Raw genomic sequence first — 13,738 nt, forward strand, 5'->3', positions numbered from 1 at the left:
ATACCCGTAGCATTTTCCTACTCCATTGAGCCTGCTCTGACATTTGCTACCAATTATGGATAAGCTAAAGACAAAGAGACATCGCACTCATTTATAGGTTGAGGACAGACGGCGAAGGACTCCAGAGTAACCTCCCCTTAAAAGAACGCCTCCGGCGTAAATATCAAAATTGGAAACCGAGAAATTATAATTGTGCCATGTCGTTTATTACCTTAACATATTTTCTGAATGGGTATCAAATTTCTATTACCGTAACATATTTTCTGAATGCGTATCAAATTTCTAAATAGATGATCCAATGTAGTGTCCATTAAACTGCTTTACCAGCAATCTGGTTTGAGTCTGTGAAGTAGTTATTTTCTATATAATGCTACAGTTGCATGTTGTATTTTGTTCAAATCTTCAGATATTTTTTCACCTCGGTGGGAAAGCACAATGAGGTACACTGATAATTGCTCAATATAAAAATTAACGATTCTCATTTGGAGTGGATTTGCAGTAGCTCTGTGCTTATTAGACTAATAGGCATCTATGCTCTTACAGGGGCTCGAAGTTCCGCACCTGCTAGTTGCTTACCACAAAGTATTATAAAACTGCATTGGATTTTCAGGAAAAACCAATGTCAGAAGTTTGAAGTATGCATCACATCCTTGGAATGGTTATAGTTTATCGATATGCATCCCAGCCACAAACTATCATAAAACTGCAACGAATGTCAGAAGTAGTTTGAAGTATGCATCCCATCTTGGGAATGGATATATTTTGCAGAGAAATTGAACAAGTGAAAGAAAAACAAACAAATTATCGCTCTTAGAGCAGATATCCACTGGTTGGGATATCCACAGAGATTATCCGCTGCCAGCCTTTTGTAAGGTATGTTCTTCAGGACCAGCTGTGGTGGTATTAAGTTCATCTATGGTACAGCTCAAATCATTGGCTGTGACTTTCTGGTTATTGTTTTTTGACTGAAAAAAAATCAAAGCAATCACACTTCAGGAAGTAGTTCTATATATAACAGAAAATCCAATTAGGAATTTCTGGAAAAGAATACTATCAGTGTACATAGCTCCTAGAATGTATCAAATATCGTGGCTGGTAAAAGGACAGTAAAGTATTTCCATGGTTAAGTTCAGAACTGTTACTTACCTTAGCATGAAGGGCATACACAATGTTGGATCCAACAGCGTTTATGGTGCAATTTACAATCTCCAATTGATTGGCATCCATGATAGAAAATAATTTGGGCAGAAAACCAGTCTTCTCAGGGGCCCATATTGTGATGAAAGCTTGGCCACCCAAAAGTTTGGATCCAAGAATCTTTAGACCTGGATGTGATGATGTTACTGGAACTGAAGGAGGGATGTGAAGACCATGAGAATTTTCAGACACTGTGAATGATAATAGCCTTCTGCTGTGATGTGCTTCCAATTCTGATTGTTGGGCTTGCAAATCTTTCAAGGTAGTTTGGAGGGTTTTGATATAATCAATGGCCTTACCAACAATTCTTCCTTTGTCCACCTGAGAAAGAAATACTTCAGCAATTCAGTGTCTAGAACATCAGCTTTGATAAGAATCTAACAACTCTGCATTCTGAATCTAACATGTCTGTACAGTCATGAAAATCTATTTTAAACTCATTTGCTTAGCTCATGGCCTATATTAGTGCCTTGAACGGTTATTCCAGACAACAATTCATCAAGGACTACCTTTGAATTGAGACCCTCAGGTAAGAGAGACTTCAGAGTATTGACCATACAATTCATTTTACTCCTCCTAGCCCTTTCATTCCATACATGTATTTTATCATCATGGCAACTCTTCTTTGTTGAGGATGGACCTTGAACATCCTCTTGCAATGATGGACTTTTTGCACCAGCCCAACTTCTCTTCCCACCACTGGTCATAGATTGCACCATTGATTTCTCTTTTTCTACTGGTCTACAGTTTGTTGAAGTGGAGTAAGCAGAAATAATGGTATAGAGATCTTCGGAGTCTCTGTACTCAGACATCATGGGGAAGGGGTGACAGACAACATTCTGCCAATGTAATCCCAAAGAAAATGGCAGAGAAGTTTATCAGCATTCCAAATTTTGATAAGGTCCTGATTGAAAGGTCTCTGGCTGTTACATGCAAGTATAGCCATATATAAGAAACAATAAGGCCAGATGGAAGGGCTAGCAGGTACGCAGGCTTTCTATTCATATCATTATATGGTGTTTATTTGAACACTTACTGCATCATGGAAATGAAAGACATTTACAGATTTTTTAAACAGAGGTAATCTCTTGAAATCAATTATGTTGTCTGCCTAATTTTTCAGATTGAGTACAAACCTTCACTTATCTTCTTTATTGAAAACGGCACATATTTAGTTTTTCTGGGATGGTGATGGAAAACAACCACTTCTTATCCATATGATAGTAATAATTTTCCAGCTGCTTTTCATAAATTTCTAGATAATAGTTTGGTTGGATTGTGTTTTAGTATTTATAGGCTTTATTGGATTTTCATAGTATTTTTATAATGCTTTAAATTTTTTTATAATTAAAATTATTGAATTTATGTGGATTGCAAATTTTAATATTTAATTAGTTGTTAGTGGTTTATAAAGAATAATTTTTCATTTTTACTCAATGTGTTTGGATTTTGGATTTTATTCTATTATTTATATCCCAGAAGATTTTGGACCGTCAATTTTTTACATTTGAAAAAAAGAACTATCAAACTAAAACAATTGTTTTAGGGATACTCCCCCAATTTAACTGTTATATAAGAAATATAGCATCAATATCTATATAAAAAATGACAAATTTATATATTTTGTTTTGATTATACAAAAACGGATATGTAAATTTTGTTCTTACAGTTGGTACTCCCCCTCCATGAATATTTAGAATCATAATCTTTTGCAAATGAAGATATTTGTCAGATCTCTTTTGATAAAAGCGAACAACGTTCTTTTAAAGCTGTGGGTTAAACGATTGCAATGATAGAATGGTTTGACAATAAGGTGTGATCCAAAGATGCAATGATTATGATGCCCAATATTTTCAAAGTATTATGACTTCATTCTCTTGTCACCATCCATTTCAATAGCTTCACTTTTAAGCCTTTGGTGACTCCATATGGGCAGTTCAATTGCTTACTTGTCCTTTGAATATTGGCAGCTCAATTGCTTACTTGTCCTTTGAAAACTTCTGGTAACAGAAATTCAAACATGGTTAGATGCCTGCACTGATTCAAAAGTTATTTAAAGGTATTGATTTTTTTTTGTCAGATTCGCTAGCCCCTGCTACGATTAAATAATAATGGAATTACACACTGAGAACCATTCTAGATATTGTACTAACCAACCTATTTAAATTCTTAATAAATCTTGTGGGACAGCATTCGGCAATGGTCATTTTTATTAGTCTGGAAATATGTATATATATTGAAAATATAAAAAATATTTAGTAATGAGTTAAAAGTTAAATTTTAGAATATATTAGTAAAATTATATTTTTTTTTGTAGGCTAATGTATGATTCTTTAATATATAAATCGCGAAAACTATGTACAATGAGAAACAGTGACCCCTGCCCCGAAGGGAAACCAGGGAGAAAACACCAAAAAACATCCATGTCCACACCTGCCCCGAAGGGTAACCCAGCAAAAACACCGAAATTCAGCCATGTCCACACCTGCCCCGAAGGGAAACCAGGCAAACTTCAAAGGTAAGTTTGTAAACTACGTGTCTAAGAAAGAAGTAAAATACTACAGTTCAGCCATAGCAAAACGATATTAAAAATATTAATATTGTTGATATAATTGAAGGTTTCATAAATACAACTAAAAAATGCTATTGCAACAAAAAAAATTATTGCAATACAAAGAATGTTTTATTAATGCACACATTTCCCATGTTAACTATGTATAAAAAAGTTATGGATCAACTTTAACTTGAGAAAAAAAAAAGGAATTACACATCTTATTGTAAAATTGATCATTTTGCTAAATAAAATTTGCTTATATATTAATTTCCCCATCTACTTAGAATATGAACATATTAGAATTGGAATAATCTCAAATCCCTACCAAGTTGGTGGACATGGAGCCATGGGCACAATTTTTTTTTTTCTTCTTTTTAAAGGTCAATGCAACACTACAACCATTGATAAGCACTTAGACGAAGCATATGCTGAGCATATTTCCTTGAGAAGCATATTCCTTTGAGAAGCAATCTAGGCGGTCAATTAAAAAATAAATAAAAAGTCAACCGATCCTCATCCACCTTAAGTTGAAATAGGAAGAAATAGGAAGCCTTCAACAATTATGATTATATAGTAAGTTTTTTTTTTTTTTTTTAGGTTAGGTGGATGGTGTATAAGTAGGATTTAGAGAAGATATGTAGTTTTTTTTTCAAATAAATAATCATATAGATAGAGTTTGTCTTTATTTAAAAAAATGAAAATATGTTTGTGTTGTGAAAATGAAAATGATATGGTTTTTAATTATTATTATTATTATTCAATTTTAAGGTCATGGCCAAGCCACACACCAAATTGGTGTATGAGACCCCCTTGTTTGTGGGACAAAGGGACCCACTTCCGTGCAACGATTTCTACGAAGGCATACATACTCTACCCCCCTCTGGTTTTGAACCTGTGACCTCTTAAGAGGAAACACATGTCCTTAACCATTAGGCACACTCATGCTGTATCATTAGGCCCACTCAATGGTTTTTTGTTTGATACCTACAAAGTAAATGAAAACATAAAAAATATTTTATAATAAATTAGAAGTTAAATTTTAAAAATATATTATGACATAATAATAATTAGATAAATAATATTATGTTTTAATAATTATAATTATGTAGACTCTCTAACTAAACTAAAAATGTGGTGGCATTAATACTGTTATGAGAAAAATAAAAATTGTAGACACTTAGCCATGATAATAACAAATTTGTAAACCATGAATACATACTCTTAATTTTTTCTAAAAAAGTGATTATCCAATAAGTATGTTTCAGCCTCAACTTTGCTAACTCGAAATAAAATAAAACAAACAAATAAACATAATTAATTTATCTCAATAACAATGAATATTCACCATTCCTAGGTTTGGGATCACCTACGGTCTCGTCATTTTAAATGCTCGTAGGTGGTAGCATTAGTGATGGAGTACGACATTCTCTTTGGCATCTGGGATCATCACTTAGCAGTTGATATGGTTAGGCTTTCGCAGCACAGGTTGACCATGGTCTTAGGAGATCCCAACATATAATACACAAAGCTCATTCATGAGCGTATGGTTTATGGGAGGTTTGTGGTTTTAAAAGAGTGTGTCAGGTCTTACACATGTCCTTCCCTAGACCTCGCACACTCTGGTAATTACCTTCAAATGTTGGGTCCTCTCATGTTGATGCCCCTTTATAAATGCATGGGAATTTTCATAGGGTGGCAACATTGTTATGTTACCTGGGGTGGTGAAGAGGGTTTCTTCTTGTCGTGCTACTCTTGGTTTCTATCTCTGGTATCCTCAAGATTTGTGGGAGGTTTGTTTCCTTACTGTTATCATCCTTTTCATAGTTTTTGTTCACTATTCAAGAACTCTGCCTTATGGTACTGTCCTTGTTGCTTCAGGAGTCTAAGAAAGGGCCATTTTTTTTCGTCATGTTTCTTCATAATGCATGAACTGTTCCATCCTTTTAACTGGTGCTAGTTCTACCCACCTCGTCTCTTCAAGGTTGCAATTTTGCAGCCATTTCCTTCAATTTCCCATTTTTGGTTTGTGGGGTCTGCTACCCAAGTACTTTTTCCATTTGGTTTTAATGGTGATAATTGTCCTTCTAGTACCATAGTATGCTCAAGATCTTTAGTCTTCCATTTCTTTTGTCTCTCTCAAGTTGGGATATACTTGGTGTTAGGGTTTGTGGGTGTGTTGAAATTCTAGGGAATTCCCTTACTTCCGACTCCTCGAACAACCTCACTTTCCCTTCTCTATTCCTTTGTTGATGATGCCCTTTTGGTTGAGTTGATTATCTCCTATTTGAAAGTCTATCTCCTTCCTTGTTCGCCTCGGTTTTATGCTCATTTGTTGTATCAATCTTTTCCCTTTGTTATAATGGCTCCTCAACGGAGAATGCTTGGTCACTGAGGTGGTGCAACTGGCTCATCTTCTTCTCGTTGGTGGTTGTTTGGATGGGAGTATGTGGCGAACTACTTTGACTCAGTTCCTCCTTAAGTTAGGAAGGAAATTCTCCTCCTAGAGTCAAAGGAGTTTGGTGATCAAACTTATTTCTCTGAGTCTGAGGTTGGAGGAGGCAACCTCAAATGGATACCTAACCCAAGGAGGTTCCAAAAGCGTAGGCTCCATTTCCTTCATTCACTCACAATGCACCAACAGATGGAAACCTTGCTCCACATGGTTCTTCGAGACAAGCAGGTAGATAACTATAAATTATTTGCAAGACAAGAGGACATCAAGTGGATTCTCTGGAACATTCACTTCATCTTGGATGACATTGTGGCTAGATTAGCAAGCGTAGAGAAATTTCTGGTCTTGACTTGGACATTGAATCTGAGGAGATACTTACGCCCTGACAGTCATTAATGCTCTCCCAGTTAATGTTTCTTCTCCCACTGCCACCTCTCCATAGGCAAACTCCTCTCCCCTCTCTCTGGTCATTTTCTCTGACTAATAAGATTAAATGGTTTCTGCACTTGTCTTTATAGGTGGTTATCGGCATGTAACTTTCGGATGCAGCTGGATTTTCGGTCCAGACTCTTACTGATCAACATATTACTGTTTTTTTGTTGTTGCATAAACCTTATTTTTTATTTCGGTAAGATGGAAAAAGCTGCACTTGCAAGTTTGGTTCAGTATGGTTGTTTTTATTGTCATCCTTTTTAGTTTTTTTTTTGTAAAATTTAAGGGCAACAATGGACAAATCTGGTAGACATAATTGGGTCTCTTTAGTTTTGTGACCTTGACAATTTTTGTATCTTAATTTTGAACTAGTAGAAATGGTGTTATTTTGAGTATACCTGGTTGAAGCGATGGCCTCCCAACATAGTCTTTTTGGAGCATGGAATATGTAATGCCCTCAATATAATATCTTATCTTATTAATGGAAACCAATTGCAGCAACTTACCAAAAAAAAGATGATAATGTTGTGTCTATTTCAATTATTATTTAACCCTTTTTTCTTAAGAAATTATTTAAGCCTTTTCTTTTCAACAAAAGAAATCATGTTTGAATGATAATGTTGTGTCTATTTCAATTATTATTTAACCTTTATTTTTTCAACAAAAGAAATCATGTCTGGAGCATCTCTCAGACATATATAGTCTTGTTCAGAATTGGACCATAAGACCTGTGGGGACCAAACCTCCCAACCTAACCATTAGACCAAATTCTTAAGACTAGCAATTATTATTTAACCCTAGCCCGAATTAGCAAATATGACAAAATCATTCACATTTGAATATGTTGAATCGATGCATGCAACCAACCATTTTGAATTTGTGTTACCAGAATTGCACTGTTGAAATGGATGTTGATGAGAGATTGAGGTCACATACTTCGAAAATATTGGCTATGATAATCACTATCTTTGGATGGCACCTTATTATAAAACCATTCTATCATCGTCATCATTTAACCAACATGTTCAAAAAATTTGTGTTCGTTTTTATCGAAAGAGACTCGACTAATATATCCATTAGAAAAAGATTGAGTCTAAATATTTATAAATTGATGAGTACCAAAAGTGATTGGGTGAAATTTCTATCTTTGTTGTTTAATGTGGGTTTTTGACTATATATAGGTTTTGCAAGCTCAATAGGCTGAAAAACCCCTAATACACTTGGATTATGGAGACTTTACATCTCATATTTGTGATTTCAGAAAATCTTGTTAGCTTTTAGACAATTTTGACCCAAAAAAGGTGACCAAATGACCTTCCAAAACTTGTAACAAATACTGAAAATGAAAACAATGTACATATCTATATTTTTATTTTGCATAATCCAAACAAACCATATATTAATTTAACATCTTTATATCAATGTGGATTGATGCCATGCATTTAATTAATTTTATTGGGTAACAATTAAATATTGATTCAAATATACAATTAACATAAACTCATTAATTTTAATTCCAAGTATTTTCAGAACATCATAAAAATACTTTGAAAAAATGAGCTGAAACACAATCCAACCAACCTATTATCTATAAATTTATGAAGAATATAAAAATTTGTTGCAATAATTGATTTATTTCTTCGACTTATTTATGATAAGTTATTTACCAATACTTTAGTAAATAGCAAAATAAATTCAATTGTAGACTTCACAAACTAGAACTGAAAATTAAACGGCAAGTGAAACATCAACATATGAACAATCACATTGACACACTTGTTTTTGGACAATCGTCTCCGAAAAAACCCAATGTGGGAAAACCGGTGCAACAGATCTGAGGATTCTTATTATTGGTAGTAAATATCTGAATACATTCTAGGATGCTCATCTAGAAATCCTTTACAGAGAAAATATTGGCAGAAAATCTGAGTGAGTTTTACCTCACTTCACCTAGCAGAATTCTAGCTGATTCGACACAAGACTGGCTAACCCTGACTATTTCTGCATTGGCTCTGCATCAGCCCTATGTCACCTTCTTTGCCCTCTACGTCAACTCTCCCGGTTGTTCCATCAGTTGCCAGTAGTTTCGGCAGTTCCATCTATTCCAACAGTTCTGGATTCTACGTGACAGGCATATTTTCTGCTCTGCGCTGGCCCTTCTGGCTTTGTGTCAGGATTGCATGGGCCCAGACTGGCCCAACGTTAGCTCTCCCGGTCACTACGCTGCTTCTCTGCAAGCTCTCTCTACCTCTATGTTCTATCTTTTCTAGAAGGTCCTTCTCCCAGATTCTCTCTGCTCCTCAGCTGCAAGATCTCCCCAATTTATTTTCCTCATGAGAACTTCTCACCTCAGAAAATCAACTTCCTTAATCTCTTTGTGTGTTTTCCAAATGAACCCCAAGCCTCCATTTTATACTTTTCACGTTGGGACTTAAACAGTCGAGATTAAGTCTCTAATCAATGACTAAGATTAAAACATGACTTGATATGCCTTCTAGATCATTCTCACCCATATTTTGATTAATACCCATTAATATTTTAATTTCCCTAAGTTTAGACTTAGGAACTCCATTAAAAATATTAATTATTTTAATAAAATACAATTCGGGTCAAATTTCACCAAACGGTTTCTAGGTTCTTTATAACTCATGTTCCTTAGCCTCTCCACCAATTTTCAAGGCTAGAACATTTCTGATGCTACCAAAAACTAACACTCCCTCTTAAGGAGGAAAGTGCTCTAGCAACAATGTCCACCTTCATGCTGCTCTGTTTATGAAGCATCTCCTTTCTGCACTGTTGCTTCCACCAACACTGTGTTACTACTGCTATTGTACTGCTTCCCATGACACTGCCACTGCCACTATTGCATTTGTACTACATTTCCCTCTCAAACGCTACATCATTCTATTGAAAGGTATTTTCCAACATACCCATCTGTTCCCAAAATTGAACAAACTTGGCTCTTCCTAGAGCCTTGGTGAGTATGTCTGCTACCTGATTTCCTGTGGGAGTGTACTCCAATTGTACCTCTCCACACTGAACATAGTCTTTAATAAAATGACACCGAATATCGATGTGTTTGGAGCAATCATGAAATACTGGATTTTCAAAGATCTTGATACAATTCTGATTATCACAGAAGATCCTTGTCGCTTCCATCCTTCTCCTGAATAGATTTAGAAACAATTTCCTTATCCATATAGCTTCACATCTTGTTTTGCTAGCTACCATATACTCAGCTTTAGTAGAACTTAGAGCTATTGACTTCTGCTTCTTACTGCACGAGGAGGTCATCCCAGATCCAATACTGAAGCAATACCCAGTGGTACTTTTCATGTCTACTAAACTTCCTTCCCAATCTGCATCAGTGAATCCAATCAATTCGATATCATTGCCCTTGGTGTACCTTAATCAAAAATTTATTGTTCGAAGCACATACCTGAGAATGTGCTTTGCTGCTGCCTAGTGCACCCTTTTCGGTTCTACCATGAACTGACTAAGGGTGTTGACAACATAACACAAGTCTGGCCTAATGTTAACTAGATACATAAGTGATCCAATGAGCTATCTGTATAAGGTGGGGTCCACTTCCTTGTCTCTCGAAGCACATATTTTCTTCCAATTGGTAGTCATAGGCATAACCATAGGTCGACAATCCTGCATTCTAAATCTTTTTAGAATTTCTGATGCAGATCTTCCTTGGCCAAGGAAGATCTCACCATCCTGCTGCCAAACTTACAATCCCAGAAAATAGTGCATTAGCCACAAATCCTTTATATCAAATTCAGTTTCCATGTTCTTCTTACAATCCTCTATGAGTCTGGTTGATCGTGTAAAAAATAGATCATCCACATACAATACCAGAATCAACAACTCACCTTCTACCAGCAGATAATAAAGATTGGGATCAACAACACTCTTGATGAATCCAAATTGCTGTAAGTATCTGTCAATTCGACCATACCAAGCTCTGGGTGCTTATTTTAGCCCGTACAAGGCTTTCTTCAACCTGCACACATGAGTTCTCTTTTCATGTGTTTTGAAACCTTCTGGCTGTTTGATATATACCTCTTTTTCTATCACCCCATTGAAGAACGTTGTCTTGACATCCATTTGGTGAATCTCCCATCCCATATGTGCTACAAGGGATATAATGGATCTGATAGAGGTATATCGAGCTATTGGGGCAAAGGTTTCCTCATAATCTATTCCTTCCTTTTGCACATATCCTTTTGCGAAAAACCTATCCTTGTACTTATCTACGTTGCCATTTGCATCATACTTGATCTTGTAGATCCATCTCAAACCTACAATTGATCTATTCTCTGGTCTTGGTACAATTTCATAGACATCATTTATCATGATAGAACTGTACTCTTCTACCATGGCATCCACCCATACCTGGTGTTGCACAACTTCTTGAAAACTAGAGGGTTCTTCAACCTGAGCTACCGATGATTGGTACCTGTCAAGTTGTCTATGCTACCTTTTCTTGACTCTAGGAGCTCCAACGAATTCCTTTGCGTCCCTCAAAATCTGTCGTACTTCTCGGTTAGTTCTTCCACTTGTGGTGGGAGGTTCCATCTGTTCCTCTTCTTGTACCTGCTATGACACTCTTGGCTCCTCTTCTCTTGAGGAGATGCTAGTACTGGTTATTGTGCTTGAACCAGATGCTTGTCTTCCTGCCAGTTATGATCCCTATTGCTGGACTAGAGGAACATCCTCATATTGTTCTTCAAATGGGATCTCACGAGATTTCCTGAAGGCTTTATCTTCCATGAGCTTCACATCCCGCCTTACTATAATATTTCTGTTGACTGGATGTAGATCTGATATGCCTTTGAAGTCTCATTGTAACCTACTCCCAACTTCGGCAGTCTTCTCTAACTTTCTCTTCTTCTCTTCTGGAATATGACAATAAGCTACACTTTCGAATATTCTGAGGTGACTTACTCCTGGTTGCTTTCTCGTGAGAACTCTATCTGGTGTCTTCTTTCCTAAATCCCTGTGAGAAGTCTGGTTCTGAATGTGTACAACTGTGCTGCATGCTTCTGCCCATAAAAAATTGCGTAGATTCTGATCATATAACATCACCTTTGCCACTCCAACAATAGTTATGTTCTTCTTTTCTGTGACTCCATTCTATTCTGGATTATAAGGTGTTTTCCATTCTCTTCGGATCCCTTCTCTTGCACAGAAATCAGTGAAGTTATTATCTGTGTATTCTCCACCATTGTCTGAGCGCAATATCTTGATCTTCCTTCCTGTCAAGTTTTCCACTAGAGCCTTAAACTCTTTAAATCGATCAAAGACCTCATCCTTGGTTCTCAAAAAATAGATCCAAGTTTTTCTGGAATGGTTATCTATGAAGGTAGCAAAATACTCAACTCCACTGATGGCCCTTGTAGACATCAGACCGCAAATGTTTGAGTGTATTAACCCCAATACACTCTTAGCTCTATTGTTGCTTCTAGAATACATTGCTTTGGCATACTTACCTAGCACGCAGCCTCTGCATGTATCATCATGCTTGGTAGTAAGCATTGGAACCCCCGTAACAGTTTCCTTGAGCATCTATAACGTCCCATGATGTAAGTGGCCCATCCTCCTATGCCACAACTTATTTAATTCTTTTTCTCCATCGATATTATTGCTTATCAGTGCCATAGGAGACTCGACTTGCAACTTGTATAATCTGTTGCTTTGAGTTCCAATCTGGCCATGTTTTTCCACCTTGGATGCTTGGCATATACTCTATTACCAATGAAGCATACATCACATCCCTTATCTTTTAATTGAGAGACAAAAATCAAATTCATTCCCATACCTGGCACATGTAGGACATTCGTGGCCTGAAGACTATCTCTTGCTGCTGTCTAGAATATAACAATTCCTTTTCCTACTAGGGTGCACTTCGTCTTGTTATCCATTGTGATTTTAAAGTTCATCTGTTCCTCCTGATAGCTCAAGAAATATTCTCGTTCTCCAGTCATATGAGTTGAAGCCCCACTATCAATGTACTAGTCCTCGATTGATGCAGAACTTGATAGGAAACAAACTCCTCTTCCAGCCTGGAATCTAATTCAGAAATATTCTGATCCCTACTGTTCTGCATGCCCTTTTTCATTGCTTCCATCTTGCCTGAACCTTCCTCTGATCCCATGTGAAAATTTGTTGCAATAATTTATTTATTTATCCTACTTATTTATGATAAGTTATTTACCAATACTTCAGTAAATACCATAATAAATTTAGTTGCAGATTTCACAAACTAGAACTGAAAATTAAATGGCAAGAGAAACATTAGCATATGAACAATCACATTGACACACTTTTTTTTGGAAAATCGTCCCAGGAAAAACCCAATGTGGGAAAACCGGTGCAGCAGATCCGAGGATTCTTATTATTGGCAATAAATATCTGAATACAATCTAGGATGCTCATCTAGCAATCCTATACAGAGAATACACTGGCAGAAAATCTGAGTGAGTTTTACCTCACTTCACCCGGCAGAATTCCAGCTGATCCAGCACAAGACTGGCAAACCCCGACTATTTCTACGTTGGATCTACGTGAACCCTGCATCACCTTCTCTGCCCTTTGTGTCAGCTCTCCTGGCTGTTATGACAGTTCTCGCAATTCTGGCAGTTCCCGACAATTCCGGTAGTTCCTGACAGTTTTGGCAGTTCCTGTTGTTTCGTTAGTTCTGGATTTTGCATGACATGTAGTTTTTTTGCTCTGTGTTGGCCCTTTTGGCTTTGCGTCAGGACTGCCTGGGCCCAGACTGGCCCAGCGTTAGCTCTCCCGGCTACTACGCTACTTCTCTACAAGCTCTCTCTGCCTCTGTGTTCTGTGTTTTTCAGAAGTTCCTTCTCTTGGATTTTCTTTGCCCCTCAGCTGCAAGATCTCCCCAATCGATTTTCCTCTTGAGAACTTCTCACCTCAGAAAATCGATTTCCTCAATCTCTCTGTGTGTTTTCCAAATGAACCCCAAGCCTCCATTTTATACTTTTCTTGTTGAGTCTTCAATGGCCAAGATTAAGTCTCTAATCAATGGCTAAGATTAAAACATGACTTGATCTGCCTTCTAGATCATTCTCACC

At 36.7% G+C, this 13,738-nt stretch overlaps 1 protein-coding gene across 1 annotated transcript; it reads right to left on the reverse strand.

The window, feature by feature from the left end:
- Positions 1–316: 316 nt before the first annotated feature.
- Positions 317–2,356, reverse strand: LOC149173507 (transcription factor bHLH94-like). The gene is made up of 3 exons (XM_089427949.1): positions 1,707–2,356; positions 1,147–1,518; positions 317–965 (listed from the first exon to the last, which is right to left on the reverse strand). Exons 1-3 carry the CDS (start codon positions 2,010–2,012, stop codon positions 849–851), a joined length of 795 nt encoding a protein of 264 aa, XP_089284075.1. The 5' UTR covers positions 2,013–2,356; the 3' UTR covers positions 317–848.
- Between the last annotated feature and the right edge of the window lie 11,382 nt (positions 2,357–13,738).

The sequence above is a fragment of the Pinus tabuliformis genome, chromosome 4_2 (assembly GCF_031772625.1).
Source record: "Pinus tabuliformis cultivar Carrire ecotype Pingquan chromosome 4_2, CPIR1, whole genome shotgun sequence".
NCBI classification, from domain to species: Eukaryota; Viridiplantae; Streptophyta; class Pinopsida; order Pinales; family Pinaceae; genus Pinus; species Pinus tabuliformis.